Source organism: Brachyhypopomus gauderio, chromosome 3 (genome assembly GCF_052324685.1).
Source record: "Brachyhypopomus gauderio isolate BG-103 chromosome 3, BGAUD_0.2, whole genome shotgun sequence".
NCBI lineage: Eukaryota > Metazoa > Chordata > Actinopteri > Gymnotiformes > Hypopomidae > Brachyhypopomus > Brachyhypopomus gauderio.
Window position 1 is genome coordinate 29,529,419 of NC_135213.1, and position 14,083 is coordinate 29,543,501.

General features: G+C 44.3%; 1 protein-coding gene across 2 annotated transcripts; it reads left to right on the forward strand.

The window, feature by feature from the left end:
- The first annotated feature begins 1,605 nt into the window (after positions 1-1,605).
- psmc5 (proteasome 26S subunit, ATPase 5) lies at positions 1,606-8,370 on the forward strand. 2 transcript variants are annotated; one of them, XM_077001034.1, is made up of 12 exons: positions 1,606-1,687; positions 2,038-2,112; positions 5,254-5,323; positions 5,436-5,533; positions 5,648-5,704; positions 5,818-6,048; positions 6,389-6,515; positions 6,915-7,105; positions 7,268-7,366; positions 7,454-7,564; positions 7,884-7,970; positions 8,200-8,370. In XM_077001034.1, exons 1-12 carry the CDS (start codon positions 1,664-1,666, stop codon positions 8,251-8,253), a joined length of 1,224 nt encoding a protein of 407 aa, XP_076857149.1. In that variant the 5' UTR covers positions 1,606-1,663; the 3' UTR covers positions 8,254-8,370. The 2 variants fall into 2 exon arrangements, with proteins under 2 accessions (XP_076857149.1, XP_076857150.1); XM_077001035.1 differs by having other exon boundaries at positions 1,682-1,792.
- Positions 8,371-14,083: the final 5,713 nt, after the last annotated feature.

Consider the following 14,083-nt stretch of genomic DNA (forward strand, 5'->3'; position numbering starts at 1 on the left):
TGGTGTACTGGCCTGTCTCCCAGTAGCGCCTCCAGCCTCTGGACACTACGCTGACAGACACAGCAAACCTTCTTGCCACAGCTCGCATTGATGTGCCATCCTGGATGAGCTGCACTACCTGAGCCACTTGTGTGGGTTGTAGAGTCCGTCTCATGCTACCACAAGTGTGAAAGGACCACCAACATTCAAAAGTGACCAAAACATCAGCCAGAAAACATAGGTACTGATCCTGGACGACATCGTTTCAAAACCCCCTGCAAGAACCAATCACTGGATCGGATTTCATGTTCAATAATATTTCCTGAGAAATGTCAAGATAAAATTCAGAAAATGTTGCAGTACTTTCACATTTAACTTAATAATGTTGCAGTCATAATTTTGTGAAATAACACAGCATATTTATGTAGTTAATAAATAATCCTAATAAAAAGAGATTTCATATCTACATTTAAGTCCTATGTGACACGCACTGGTATGTATAATTTTCCCTTCTTTCTTTTGTTATTCATATGTTTTCTCTGATTTATTTTGGATACTGCATACATTCTAACTGAATCACATTCAGGCGGAGGACCACCGGGCAAGCCTCTTAGCGCAGTTTGTGAGGTGGTGCAGCGTATCATGGGGGAAGACACTGGTGATATGTGGAATGGATCCTGCATTAATGAAATTCTAAAGTATATCTCAAAGACAATGTTTTTAAAATTTATTTAGATTTGCACACAAACACTGTGATGCTAATAAAATAATTGCATCTGTCAGTATTAAAGCTCGTGCTCCCGACCCTGCTGGCTTGAGCGCAGATTCTCCATCTGCCCCTCCCTCTCTGACAGCGCTTCCAAACACCACCAGTCATGAATGGCCGGAGGAAAAGTGAGCGTCTGAAGGAAGTCTGGCAGAGGACTCACTCCCAAATGACATACAATAACTGACAAGGCAGAAGTCAAAGCTTAAAATTAAAGTATGAAAATCGCAGCATGAATATTACACTCTTGCACGAAAAAAAGAAAAAAAAATTAACCCATGCTTATCTTAATGCCTAATTATTGTGCATATTTGTGCATTGTGCATATTTGTGTGCATATTTATATATCTATAAAATTGAAATGTGTACCTAAAATGAAGGTTCGCACACGTCTCTCAGTGCCATCTCAGCCCCCTGGTGGCAACTCTTAACGACTTATGAGTCCTCTGGAGCAGTCTTAACTTTTCGGGAGAGTAAGAGTGATTCTTATACTTGAGAGTTTTGATAACTGGCACTTACACTTAACTCTGTGAGTAGGAGCAAATCTAAGAATTTTTCAGCACTTAAGTCCAAAATTCCACTCTAAGAAGTTTGATAAATAGGTTGGTTTCACAGAAGTGTGGTTGACTTGGAGTTATATTGCGTTGTTTGTGTTCCCTTTATTTTTTTGAGCAGTATATATATATATATATATATATATATATATATATATATATATATATATATATATATATATATATATATATATATATATATATATATATTAGTATAGTCTATTCGCTTTGAACTTCGTTAACCATATTTAGAACCTTTGACACTCTCCAGAACGCTATGCGGCGCTGTGGCGACGCAGGAGTCCCAGCCAAACGAACCAAGGAAGCGCTAATAGAGGGCAGGAAGTAGCTTTATGTTTTCAAGATGGCGTTGGACGTAATCGACCATGTAAGCGATTCTGCTTTCCACAAATAAAGCAAATAGCTATCGGTTTGGTTGGAATACATTTGTGCCACGCTACACGCTGCCTAGTTCGGCACCGTCCGGTTTTGTGTAAGAGAAGAGGGGTTTCCGTGTTGTCCATTTACCGCCGTAGGGAGACTTTAAGATGCCGCTTTGCTGTCTCATTGTGCCTCGCTGTGTTGGCTAACGCTGCGTAGCTCGACATCTCGCAGTTGGCTTACTAGCGTAACTCCAATTTAGACGCGTCTGCTTTTATTTGCTTATATAAATGTTATCTATGTTAATTCTGTTTCGCCATTTCAACTTGCTGATGATGACTGTCTTTTTTGTTGCAGCAAATGGACCTGGAGGACAGTAAAGGAGGCTCTGGGCTCCGGCAGTATTACCTGTCCAAAATCGAAGAATTACAGGTGAGGAAAATAACGTTATTTTATTTAGCTAGTAAGGAAGTTATCTCTCTCTCTCTCTCTCGTGTGTGTGTGTGTGGCTGTCTGTTTCTCTATCTCTCTCGTGTGTGTGTGTGTGTGTGGCTGTCTGTTTCTCTCTCTCTCTCGTGTGTGTGGCTGTCTGTTTCTCTATCTCTCTCGTGTGTGTGTGTGTGTGTGTGGCTGTCTATTTCTCTATCTCTTTCGTGTGTGTGTGTGGCTGTCTATTTCTCTATCTCTCGTGTGTGTGTGGCTGTCTGTTTCTCTATCTCTCTCGTGTGTGTGTGTGTGTGTGTGTGTGTGTGTGTGTGTGTGGCTGTCTGTTTCTCTATCTCTCTCGTGGTAAAACCACGCACTTCGCCAGGCCAGTGAATAAATAACATGCTCTAGCGCAAAAGAGTTGCTGGCTCCTCTTTGTGTTCCCCTTTTATCCCCATCCGTGCATTGAAAGTAACAAATCACATCACTTAGAAAAGGTGTTGATTAAAAACTGAGAATTCACCATTTATTTAACCTTTTGGGTTTAACGTTATCCTCAAATCTGAGCTATATTTATTTTTTAATAGTAACTCCCATAGGCCCTTAGGGGTCTCCCCCTCCATACACTTGTATATGTATGATATATTTACACCCATCACCATATAGAGACATGGTTTGGTCAGTCTTTTCCTAGAAAAAATTTTTCTACAGAATTCTGTAGGGTCCTACAGAATTTCCCTCCACACTATATACAGGGCTGCATAAAAGTTTGTGAACTTCAGTTGTTTAGATTTTTCTGTTTTTTCCATGATGCTTTTTTAAAATCATCACTAGTTTTTAGGGCTGACGGCAAATAATCGATTAATCGTTGGTCGACCAAAAAAATTACTAGTCGACCAAATTCCATTGGTCGATTGGTCGCAGGGAAAAAAAGCTGTGTCTCGTCAAAGGGCTTCTGGGACTTTTAATTTCAACGGCGTGACAAAGGAAGACGTGACACGAATTTACCGTTGGTGATTTGTTTGACAAGGACAGCGCTGGACATGCGACCTGTGAATATCGTCAGTGGTGAGGGATTTAAAAATCTAATTGAATGCCTCGAGCCCGGATATAGCCTGGTTAGACGTGAAACAGTGATGCACGCGGTTAAGAGCAAATACAGCAAAACAAAACACTTTAGGGCAAGATCGAAAACTGTAAAGCACTCAGCTTCACAACGGATATAAGGACTAACCAGATGCAGCGCATTTTATTTCTGATAACTGCCGACTGCATTCATTCGTGCTAGGAACTAAAGATTTGGGAGTGACCCACACAGCTGCTAACATAGCAGAGCGACTCAGCGAAATAATGGCAAAGTTTAGAATCCCCGCGGGAAAAGGGTCGCTCTTGTACACGACTATGCCGTGAACTCTTCGACTGGGAGAAGAACTGAGCAGATAACCGAACTAGTGTTTAGATGAACCAGGAAACATTGTTAGTCACACAAGGTTACTCCTGGCGTTAGTGGTAAATGCGCATAGATGCGGCAGCCCGGCATTAAAGATAAAACTTCACAAATGTGTATCCCGGTCAAAATGGGAAATTATTTTTGGGGGGGGTCGATTGGTCGATTAGTTGGAGTAAATGACGACCATTGGTCGACCAAAAAAATCCTTGGTCGTGGACAGCCCTACTAGTTTTTGTATATGAAATGTCAGGTTTATGTTCATCAGTTCCATTGACTTGTTTTGAGGGAAATATGCGAGTTGCCAGCAGACCACATGAAACATGGAATCTGAGCATGTGCAAAAGTAAATGAACTACAGCTGCATTGGTAAAGAAATGAGACAATGAGAAATGAGCTCCATCAGTTCACTGTAAGACAAATCATATATATATTAAAAAAAAACTCAGTATCGCCACAATCTCTGCCCCGAAGTGCACAGCCATCAAAACTTGAACCCAAGAAGCATCCAGAAAAATAATACTTCATGTAAAGGACAACCCAGCATCTTCAGAGAATTGCAGGCCTCAACATCTGGTATAAATGTACGTGCATCTACAATTGGGCGAAAAATCAATAGATATGGCATTCATGGGAAAGTTGCTGGAAGGAAGCCTCTGATATCAAGAAAGAACAAAGTTGTCTGTTCTCTTTTCTTTGCCAGAGAACATTTGGACAAACCATAGACTTTCTGGAAGTCCATTCTCTGGACAGATGAGTCCAAAATTGAATTTTGTGGCTACAATCACAGGTGCCATGTTTGGAGAATGTAAACACTGCATCTTTAGAACCTTCTCCCAACAGTGAAGCATGGTGGTGGGAATGAAGACTTGGGCAGCTCCATATTATCCAGGAAATCATCAATTCCCATGCCTATCAATAAATTATTCACCAGAATCTCCTGCTCTCAGTAAGGGAGTTGAAGATGGGAACTAAATGAATTATGCAACAAGACACCAGCCCATAGCATTCCAGCAGAGCTACCAAGGAATGGCTTAAGAAAAAGATGGATTGGCACAAAGTCCTGACCTCTATCCCATAGAAATGCTGTGGCAAGATCTGAAGCAATGGTCTGAAGTGGTCCATGTCAGATGTCCCTCCAATCTCTCTCAACTGGAGGAGTTCTGGAGGAGTGGGGAAACATCCCCAAAAGCAGATGAGACTCATTTGTGGACACTGAAGATGTTTGGTTGAAGTAATGGCTGCAAAGGGAGGTGCCTTTAAAAGACTTCACATACTTTTGCACTTAGCATATTTTCAATTTTTTAAAAGAAGGAAATTTATTTTATTGAAACAATAATGAAATTATATAGCTTCTTGTTCTGTCTGTCCCTTATTTGGAAGGTCTGCCTTATAGATTGAGATTTACATATTATTTCATAAGAATTTTACTTTGGGGAAAAATTGTGTAATTAAAAAACAATGGCCTTGTCTGGGTAGTTCAAAAACTTTCAAGCAGCACTTGTGTTTGTGTGTGTGTGTGTGTGTGTGTTATATATTTTGCATGGCTTTTTTGTGTATGCTACCTATATGTGTACTTTAGCTATTTGTGCACACATATATAATGTATATATATATATAATATGCTTGACTTATTTGTGTCCATTCTAGCTAGCGATAAGCAAACAAATCTCTAAACGTTTGTTGTTTTCTTTCTGTAGTTGACGGTGAATGAAAAGAGCCAAAATCTGAGACGCCTACAGGCTCAGAGGAATGAGTTGAATGCTAAAGGTCAGAGTCTCCCTAAACGACCCGTAAACACTGGTGTGCTCCAAGTTTTAACGTCTGTATGCGCTGCGTCCGTGCGTGTTTGCTGAGGTGTGTGTGTGTGTTGCTTTTGCAGTGCGTCTCTTGCGTGAGGAGCTACAGTTACTGCAGGAGCAGGGCTCCTATGTGGGTGAGGTGGTGCGTGCCATGGACAAGAAGAAGGTCCTGGTGAAGGTGTGTCCCACCGCCATGCTTCTCCCCACCACACATGCACTCCCTCTGCTGCCTGGAGGAGCCATTTGTAGAAGTGTCTGATGGCTGTGGGGTTTTTTTGTGTGTGTCCTGTAGGTCCATCCTGAAGGGAAGTTTGTGGTGGATGTGGACAAGAACATCGACATTAACGATGTAAGTGGTACTCTTGACTCATTCTGGTGTTTGGTGATTGTTGTGTGTGGTGAGACTTGCTGTTGCTAATTCTGTGTTGGTTCTTGTGGTCTCTTTTTTGTTTTGGTGATTAGGTGACGCCCAACTGCCGCGTAGCACTTCGCAACGACAGCTACACCCTCCACAAGATCCTGCCCAACAAGGTGGACCCACTAGTGTCCCTGATGATGGTGGAGAAGGTGCCTGACTCCACGTATGAGATGATTGGCGGCCTAGACAAGCAGATCAAGGAGATCAAGGAAGTGATCGAGCTGCCCGTCAAGCACCCCGAGCTGTTTGAGGCTCTCGGGATTGCACAGCCAAAGGTGGGAGGCCAATACGACCATCAGTATCCCAATAAAGACTGCCAGGATTCATGGTTGATATTAGTTGCATCATTTAGGTATAAACTTGCACCAGAATAAACCTTTTTATTCTGTAAATGAGCGTCAATAAGTGTTAACTTCTTCAAATTTTAATTGTCACATGTTCAGTAATCATACCAATAGCAGGAAATGCTGTGTTCAAAGGGACTCACACACCCGTGTTCCGTCACAAAATGTTTCCGAGCTCCACATATCTCATCCTTCTGACCTTCAGTATCTGATCATATTTTGTTCTTAATGTAAAAGAAACTAACAGTGCTGTTCCTGCTGTGTCCTGCAGGGGGTGCTGTTGTATGGCCCTCCGGGCACAGGGAAGACCCTGCTAGCTAGAGCCGTGGCCCACCACACAGACTGCACCTTCATCCGAGTGTCTGGCTCAGAGCTGGTGCAGAAGTTTATCGGCGAGGGTAGGTTTGGGAGACTGGCTTACGCTGGCCACACCCACACTGAGGCAGAGTGTCGTGTGCTGTTTCTTCTAAAGATCCATGTTCCAATTTTATGAATGTACCAACCTAGAGAGATATTAAATCTGCTGCGAGGGACGGATAGTCTTATCTAGAAAGGCTAATGTGGCTAAAGGATCAAGGGGGTGTGGTCAAGGACAGCTCCTGCTTGATTTGAACATGCAGAAACCTGCAGACATGCCGGCCCTTTGCAGGTTCGGTCATCTGCTCTGGATTAAAAGGGTGGCAAGCATTTTGCTGCTGTTGTAGGCTGAAACATGGGGATGGGGTGTGGCCCATGTCTAGTGGGGCGTGGCCTGTCTCACACGTTTAATTGTCGTTCCCGCCCCGTTTGGGCTGCAGGTGCGAGAATGGTGCGTGAGCTCTTTGTCATGGCCCGCGAACACGCGCCCTCCATCATCTTCATGGATGAGATCGACTCCATCGGCTCGTCGCGTCTGGAGGGCGGTTCGGGTGGAGACAGCGAGGTGCAGAGGACCATGTTGGAGCTCCTCAACCAGCTGGATGGCTTTGAGGCCACCAAGAATATCAAGGTGCGTGCGTGCGTGCAGCTGTGCTAAACAATAAGACCAGTCTGTACTTGGCCAATGGAAGAAGCAGGATTTTGTTTGCAGTTCTGCAAACGTTTCTGAATGAAGTGCTTGTTGGGCTGCTGTCCGGTTCTGCATCCGACCCATATGCGACTTTCCCTGCAGGTAATCATGGCCACCAACCGGATCGACATTCTGGACTCTGCTCTACTTAGACCGGGCCGTATTGACAGGAAGATTGAGTTTCCCCCTCCCAATGAGGAGGTCAGGCGCGCGCGCACACACACTCTTTCCCTCTCACATACACACACACTCTCATGCAAACACAGTCACTGTGGTTCTTCTCACCAGGCCCGTCTGGACATCTTGAAGATCCATTCTCGCAAGATGAACCTGACGCGTGGCATCAATCTGCGCAAGATTGCTGAGCTAATGCCAGGGGCCTCGGGGGCAGAGGTCAAGGTGATGCCACCATACCACCTCTAGATTTTGCTTGTTAGATGCGTTGCCAAAGATAACATTAAATGGGGTGGGGGTGGGGGGTAGCACTGAGCTCAGTCACTGGCTAGTGTGTTCTCATGAGAAGGAACCCAACTAAAGCTCAGGCTGAAGGCTGTGGTGGTCACACAGTAGTCACCAGAGTCACAAAGATGGCTGCAGTGTTTTTACACCATGACTATTTCAGCATCCTGAACCACTCAGACCCAGTTGCAGCCCTAATGATCCTGAGGCTATATGGATTCCGCCGGCGTGGCATTTGACCTGTGCTTGTGTCCCGTAGGGAGTCTGTACCGAGGCCGGCATGTACGCCCTGCGAGAGAGACGGGTCCACGTCACCCAGGAGGACTTCGAGATGGCTGTCGCCAAGGTAACATTGCAGGTCTCGTGTAGTTTAAGCTCTGAATGAGAGATGCAGATGTTGCCCCCTGCAGGAGAGTCAGATCTTAAAGGCCCCATGACGAACAGTGCCTGACCTCTACCTCTGGGGCAGTATAACTCCACCGCTTCCGTGGAACCCTGTTCTATATCCAGGTTAAACGAGCGTGGCCCTGCTCTATAACCGGATTAACTGAGCACTGCCTTTTCTCCACTGACAGGTAATGCAGAAGGACAGTGAGAAGAACATGTCCATTAAAAAGCTCTGGAAGTAGACGACGGCTCCTTCTCCCGCCACGCTGCTCCCCACCACACGGCTTATGTCCTCCTTTCTTTATTGACTTGGTTTATAGTTATCTAAATTTATTTTAAATAAATGGTGTTGCCGCTGAGAGTGCCTGTTTTTGGAATAATGCGTCTCATTTGTGGCTGTATGAACTTAACACCTCTGTGTTTTTGTCCTTGTTGGGATTCTGGGTGATGAGTGCTCTCTGTGCTCCGTGCAGCGTTATCCCCCTTTGAGTTGATTTGTTTTTTTTTTTCTGCCCTTCTGTCTTTTCCCTTTTTACTTTCTCTTCCCCTCTTTTCTATCTTATCCTGTATGGTCCACCTAACCCCAATTATTTTTATCACTATTGTACTGTATTATACAGAATTGTTATAATTTGATCCATACATAAAAACAAAAATGGGGGGGTGGAGGTGGCCCACAAAAAAATAAAATAAAAAAAATTACGTTAGGTTCCTTGAAACCATTTAAAACTGTTTTGGGATCATTGTTTAAATTGATCATTTCCGATGTGACCAATACATTTGCATTCGACACCTCGCTCCCTCTCTCTGGAGGGGTTTCTCTCTCTGGATGTTTGTATATGTATGTAAACAAACTCCAACTGGTCAAGAAAGCTGTAGCTATTTAGAAGAACATTAAACTACACTGACCCTATTTTACTGACACTATGGTTGTGCGTCATATTCCACACTGATTACAAAGAATTCCTGGAAGGAATCACTTGGTGTTTTGTTCTACAGCCCTCTCACTACCTGCCCTGTAGCATATCGTCTTATCTCTGTAATCATCCCAGTGCGTTCCCCTTCACCTGTGGAGAACACGGGAAACCTGCTGAAACCTACAGGAGGCTTCAGCCCAGCTGCGCTTGACCAGTCAAGGTTTGAAACGTGACTGGATCACTGCAGGCATTCCTCTATCAATCAATCAATCAAAGTTTATTTATATAGCGCTTTTCACAACACATGTTGTCACAAAGCGCCTTACAGGATTTAAAAGGTTAACAATACTACGGGTCCAGAACCCTAATGAGCAAGCCAAGGGCGACAGTGGCGAGGAAAAACTCCCTATGATGGTGGGGAATAGGAAGAAACCTCGGGAGAACCAAGACTCAAAAGGGAACCCATCCTCCATTGGGCGGCCCGTTAACACACAGATTACACAAAATACAGACAAATACACAAGTCACACAAATCACACAATCAGACTAAGTAAAGGTAAAAATGAAAGTTCTGGGTTATGATATTGTCACTGTAAATGTCTGTTGATGAACGCCAGGCTTTCATTCCGTGTCGGAGTGGTCTGAGTATTAGACCAGCATGAGTATCTTAACCAAGCTGCTCTTTGTACACTGGGTCCAATTTTGAACATTGGAGCATACAACCCAAAGTGGTTCTGCTTGTTCTGTGATTTTGAGGGTTTGTGCTGCAGGTCTCTGCTGTCGCCATAAGCCACTGTGGTGCTTTTCTGGAAGACCACATCACCACTCTTCTCAATCCTGTCCTTGTACCCCATCAGACAGATCATGTTTTCCCTCTTACCAATCTCAGTACCCCTGCACTGTCCTTACTGGGTTGATTCGTCTACACTGGGAGGTAGGGGAGAACTGGGAGAAAAGAGTGGACTCTGATGGGGCCCCAAAGACTAGGTTGCTTCAACATATCTAAACATTTACATATTAATAAGCTGCAATATATGGAATCATAGGTCATTTATTGCCGTTCAGGAATGTGGGTCAAAAGACGAGCAGATTTCCCCTCGTGGGCTTCACATCAGTGCTTGTGCTACGTCAGTCGTCTGCTCAAAGTCCTCCCACAAACGTAACAGCCACACCTGATGTGGGCTGACAGCCTGTCTTCAGTTGTCTTCAAACACTTGTGAGTGATCAGCAAGCCAACCCTTGTTTACTGTAAGTACGAGTTTTCTTTTTGATGTGGTGCATTTAAAGAATTTCTAAATTGGTATGAATAAGCACTGCTGAATGAGCTGTAGTGCTAAAAGGATGACCTCTCAGGCTGTATGCTAATTGGACATATTTCAGTTCTCTGGTAAATCCCTGTTTGGCCCTAAACTCCACTTGGAATAACCAACATGGGAGCTGCCCTGTACCTAGTTGTGAGCTGTTTTCACATGTGAATTATTATGGGATGGGGGTGAAAGTGACCTGGTATTGTAGTAGGATTTTTGTTCAGTGAATACATTCGTATTTGAGTGGTGGCAGGTAAAGTTGAACCCTGTACTCAAATGAGCTTCCTGAAAGGCAGGTGTTTGGGTAACACTTGCCTTCAGGGCTCTCACGTTCCTTGGGGGCCTGTTACATGCTCTTGATGTGTCTAAAAGCCACTGAGCGTTTTCTGTTGCCAGAACCTGCCAGGGTTTCTTCTCAGATGTCAACAGTGCTGTAATGTGAAGTGTGTCAGGGGAGACGTCAAAATGTCATATGACAATCGTGTATCACTTATTCTATTATTGTGATTTTTAAGTTAACGCTTCTGAAACGGTGTAGGTCCCAAAGACTGTCATGTATGGGAACTGTCTCTTTTTTCTGTGTTTAAGAGAGCTGACGCTGCTACTATGGACGTGACCTACTATGTAATGTAAGCTTGCATACTGCACAATCTGCTTTCAAAAAGCACATGATCATCTACAATGGGACTAATCATAATGGCTGTTCGGGGAATTGGATGTGCTGCACTGAACTGATACTTCAGATATTCATCTTTGCTCTTAATATACAATTAAGCCTATAAAGTTATATAATAAAAGTACTTGTGATTTGGCTGATTAATATCTTCCGTAATTGGCTATATGTTAATAGCACTTGTAAACAGTGGTGTGAATGGAGTGTGTGTGTGCGCTGTGGCCTTCATAGACATCTGTATTGTAACCTTTTTATGCCCTTTATGCTGTGTGGATTTGAGCCTGAGTGACGATAATGTGGATGAACACAGCTCTGAGGGTTAAAGCTCCCCAATACAGTTACTGTATATCTGTGGTCATTTCCACCTTAAAACACAGTTACTGTTTCACATCTGTGGTCATTTCCACCTTAATACATGGTTACTGTATCAAATACACTATATTTCCAAAGGTATTTGCTCACCCATCCAAATGATTGGAATCAGGTGTTCCAATCACTTTCATGGCCACAGTTGTATAAAATTAAGCACCTAGGCATGCAGACTGCTTCACACATTTGTGAAAGAATGGGTCGCTCTTAGGAGCTCTGTGGAATGGAACTGTGATAGGATGCCATCTGTGCAACACATCCAGTCATGAAATTTCCTCACTCCTAAATATTCCACATTCAAATGTCAGCTGTATTATAAAAATGTAAGTGTTTAAGAACAACAGCGACGAGGTCACCAACTTTTTGCAGAGTCAATCACTACAGACATCCAAACTTCATGTGGCCTTCAGATTAGCTCAAGAACATAGATGAACTTCATGAAATGGGGAGCAGCTGCATCCAAGCCATGCATCACAAAGTGCAATGCAAAGCATCAAATGCAGTGGTGTAAAGCACACCAGTACTCTGAATGCTTCAGCATACCAAGACATTTTGGATAATTCCATGCTCCCAACTTTGTGGGAACGGTTTGGAGCTGGCACCTTCCTCTTCCAAAGCAAGGTCTATAAAGACATGGATGGTAGAGTCTGATGTGGATGAACTTCACTGGCCAGACCTCAACCCAATAGAACATGAATTAGAGCGGAGAATGAGAGCCAAGCCTTCTCATCCAACATCAGTATGAGACCTCACAAATGCACTTCTGAAAGAATGATCAAAAATCCCCATAATCAAAAACCTAAACCTTGTGGACAACCAACCCTAGCTACAAAGGGTGGACCAATGTCATATTGATCCATATGAATTAGGAATGGGATGTCATTTAACCTGCCTGGATGACGTCTGTACGCGGGGCGGTGCGACCCGACTCCCTCTCTCCCCCAGGTACTTCATATTACCCATCGGGGGCCTGGTCTGCTCGTTGCTCCTCGTGAAGTTCTGCTGTAAGATGTTTTGCTGCATCAGCGAGCCAAACCCCTTTGACATTGATGAGCACACAAATGTCCCCATCTACGTCATCCCCATCTCCACGGACGAGGCGGAGTATGGCAGCTCTGACGGAGGCTCCGTGGACATGATGGGGGCCAGTGCACCACCTCCATATGACTCTCTAGATCCGCCGACATACTCAGAGGTAACTGGAGCTCTATGCTGAACATCCGACTTCAAAGCTGTTTCAGTCTTGCTCTCAGCAGACGTAAGAAACTAATGACCCTGTAAGCTGTTACCCAGTAAACTCCAGTGAACCTGATCTCTTTTGCATATTGCATTATGCATTATTATTATATATTATTACTGCATTATTTCCATTATGATTTATGTGTAACATTGGCAGCCTGAGCAATTGATTAACAAGGCATGCAATCTTATCTGCTTCTCCCCATAGTGGAAGTGGACAGTTCCGAAAGAGGACCCACCAGCATATACTGCTCTGGGGTTCACGTCCCCAGAGCCCTGGCAGGGTGCTTCATCAGATCCAGATGCACAACACGTCTTCTGGAATGAACTGTAACCACCAACACACCTTCTGGAATGAACCATATCCAGTAACGCATGTTCTGGCATCAACCGTAACTACCAACACACATTCTGGAATGAACCATGACTACAAACACACATTATGGGATGAACCATGACCAGCAACATGCCTTCTGGAATAAACCATGAACACAAAACCAACCAGTCAATATCAATGATGGAAACACATCTACCTTTTCCTCATAACCAGTCTTATTTAATCTGTCTCAGTGGATTTTTATGTCTACCATTGTAGTTTTTTTATTACATTGAGTGTACACTGTACGTTAACAATGTGAACATTTTAGTCAGGGCCTGTAGACCTCATATTGGGTTGGACCAGCCTTGCACGCTGCACTGTGTATAAGTTTATGTATTTGTGACGGGAATATAATTGTATTGTGGAAAAACTCGTGAACACACTTTTAAACATTAATTATTACTATGCTGAAAATAAAAAGGAAGTGAATGTCTCACTGTGAGATCTGCCAGTAACCCATCAAAATGTGCGGGAAGTGTATGCAGCCTTATCAGTGAAAGAAAACTTGACCTTAGTAATGACAGTCAGCTGGAATAGATCATTTACCAAAGCTGGGTGTCGGAAGAGCTTTATTGGAGTTAGCGCTTGTGATAAAGACTTGCTGTGGCTGAGAACAGGAACTACCAGAAATCACAAAGGATCCATGTGACCAATCTGGGATCTGCTGTAATGCTGTAATCAATGCCATATGCTCAAGTCAATGTACACTACATTGTAACAGAATGTACAGAGCCATTACAACCTTAGCAAGTTCATCAGAGCTCTCATCGGTGCTGGGCGTGTCCCACTCATCGGAGCTGGGCGTGTCCCACTCATCGGTGCTAGGGGCGTGTCCCACTCATCGGAGCTGGGCGTGTCCCACTCATCGGAGCTGGGCGTGTCCCACTCATCGGTGCTGGGGGCGTGTCCCACTCATCGGAGCTGGGGGCGTGTCCCACTCATCGGAGCTGGGGGCGTGTCCCACTCATCGGAGCTGGGGGCGTGTCCCACTCATCGGAGCTGGGGGCGTGTCCCACTCATAGGAGCTGGGCGAGTGTCCCACTCATAGGAGCTGGGCGCGTGTCCCACTCATAGGAGCTGGGCGTGTCCCACTCATAGGAGCTGGGTGTGTCCCCCTGCATGGATGTATTGGTGAAGTGCCTAGATGAGACCTGGGGGGCAACTCAGTGGTGCACTAGTACTCAAGAC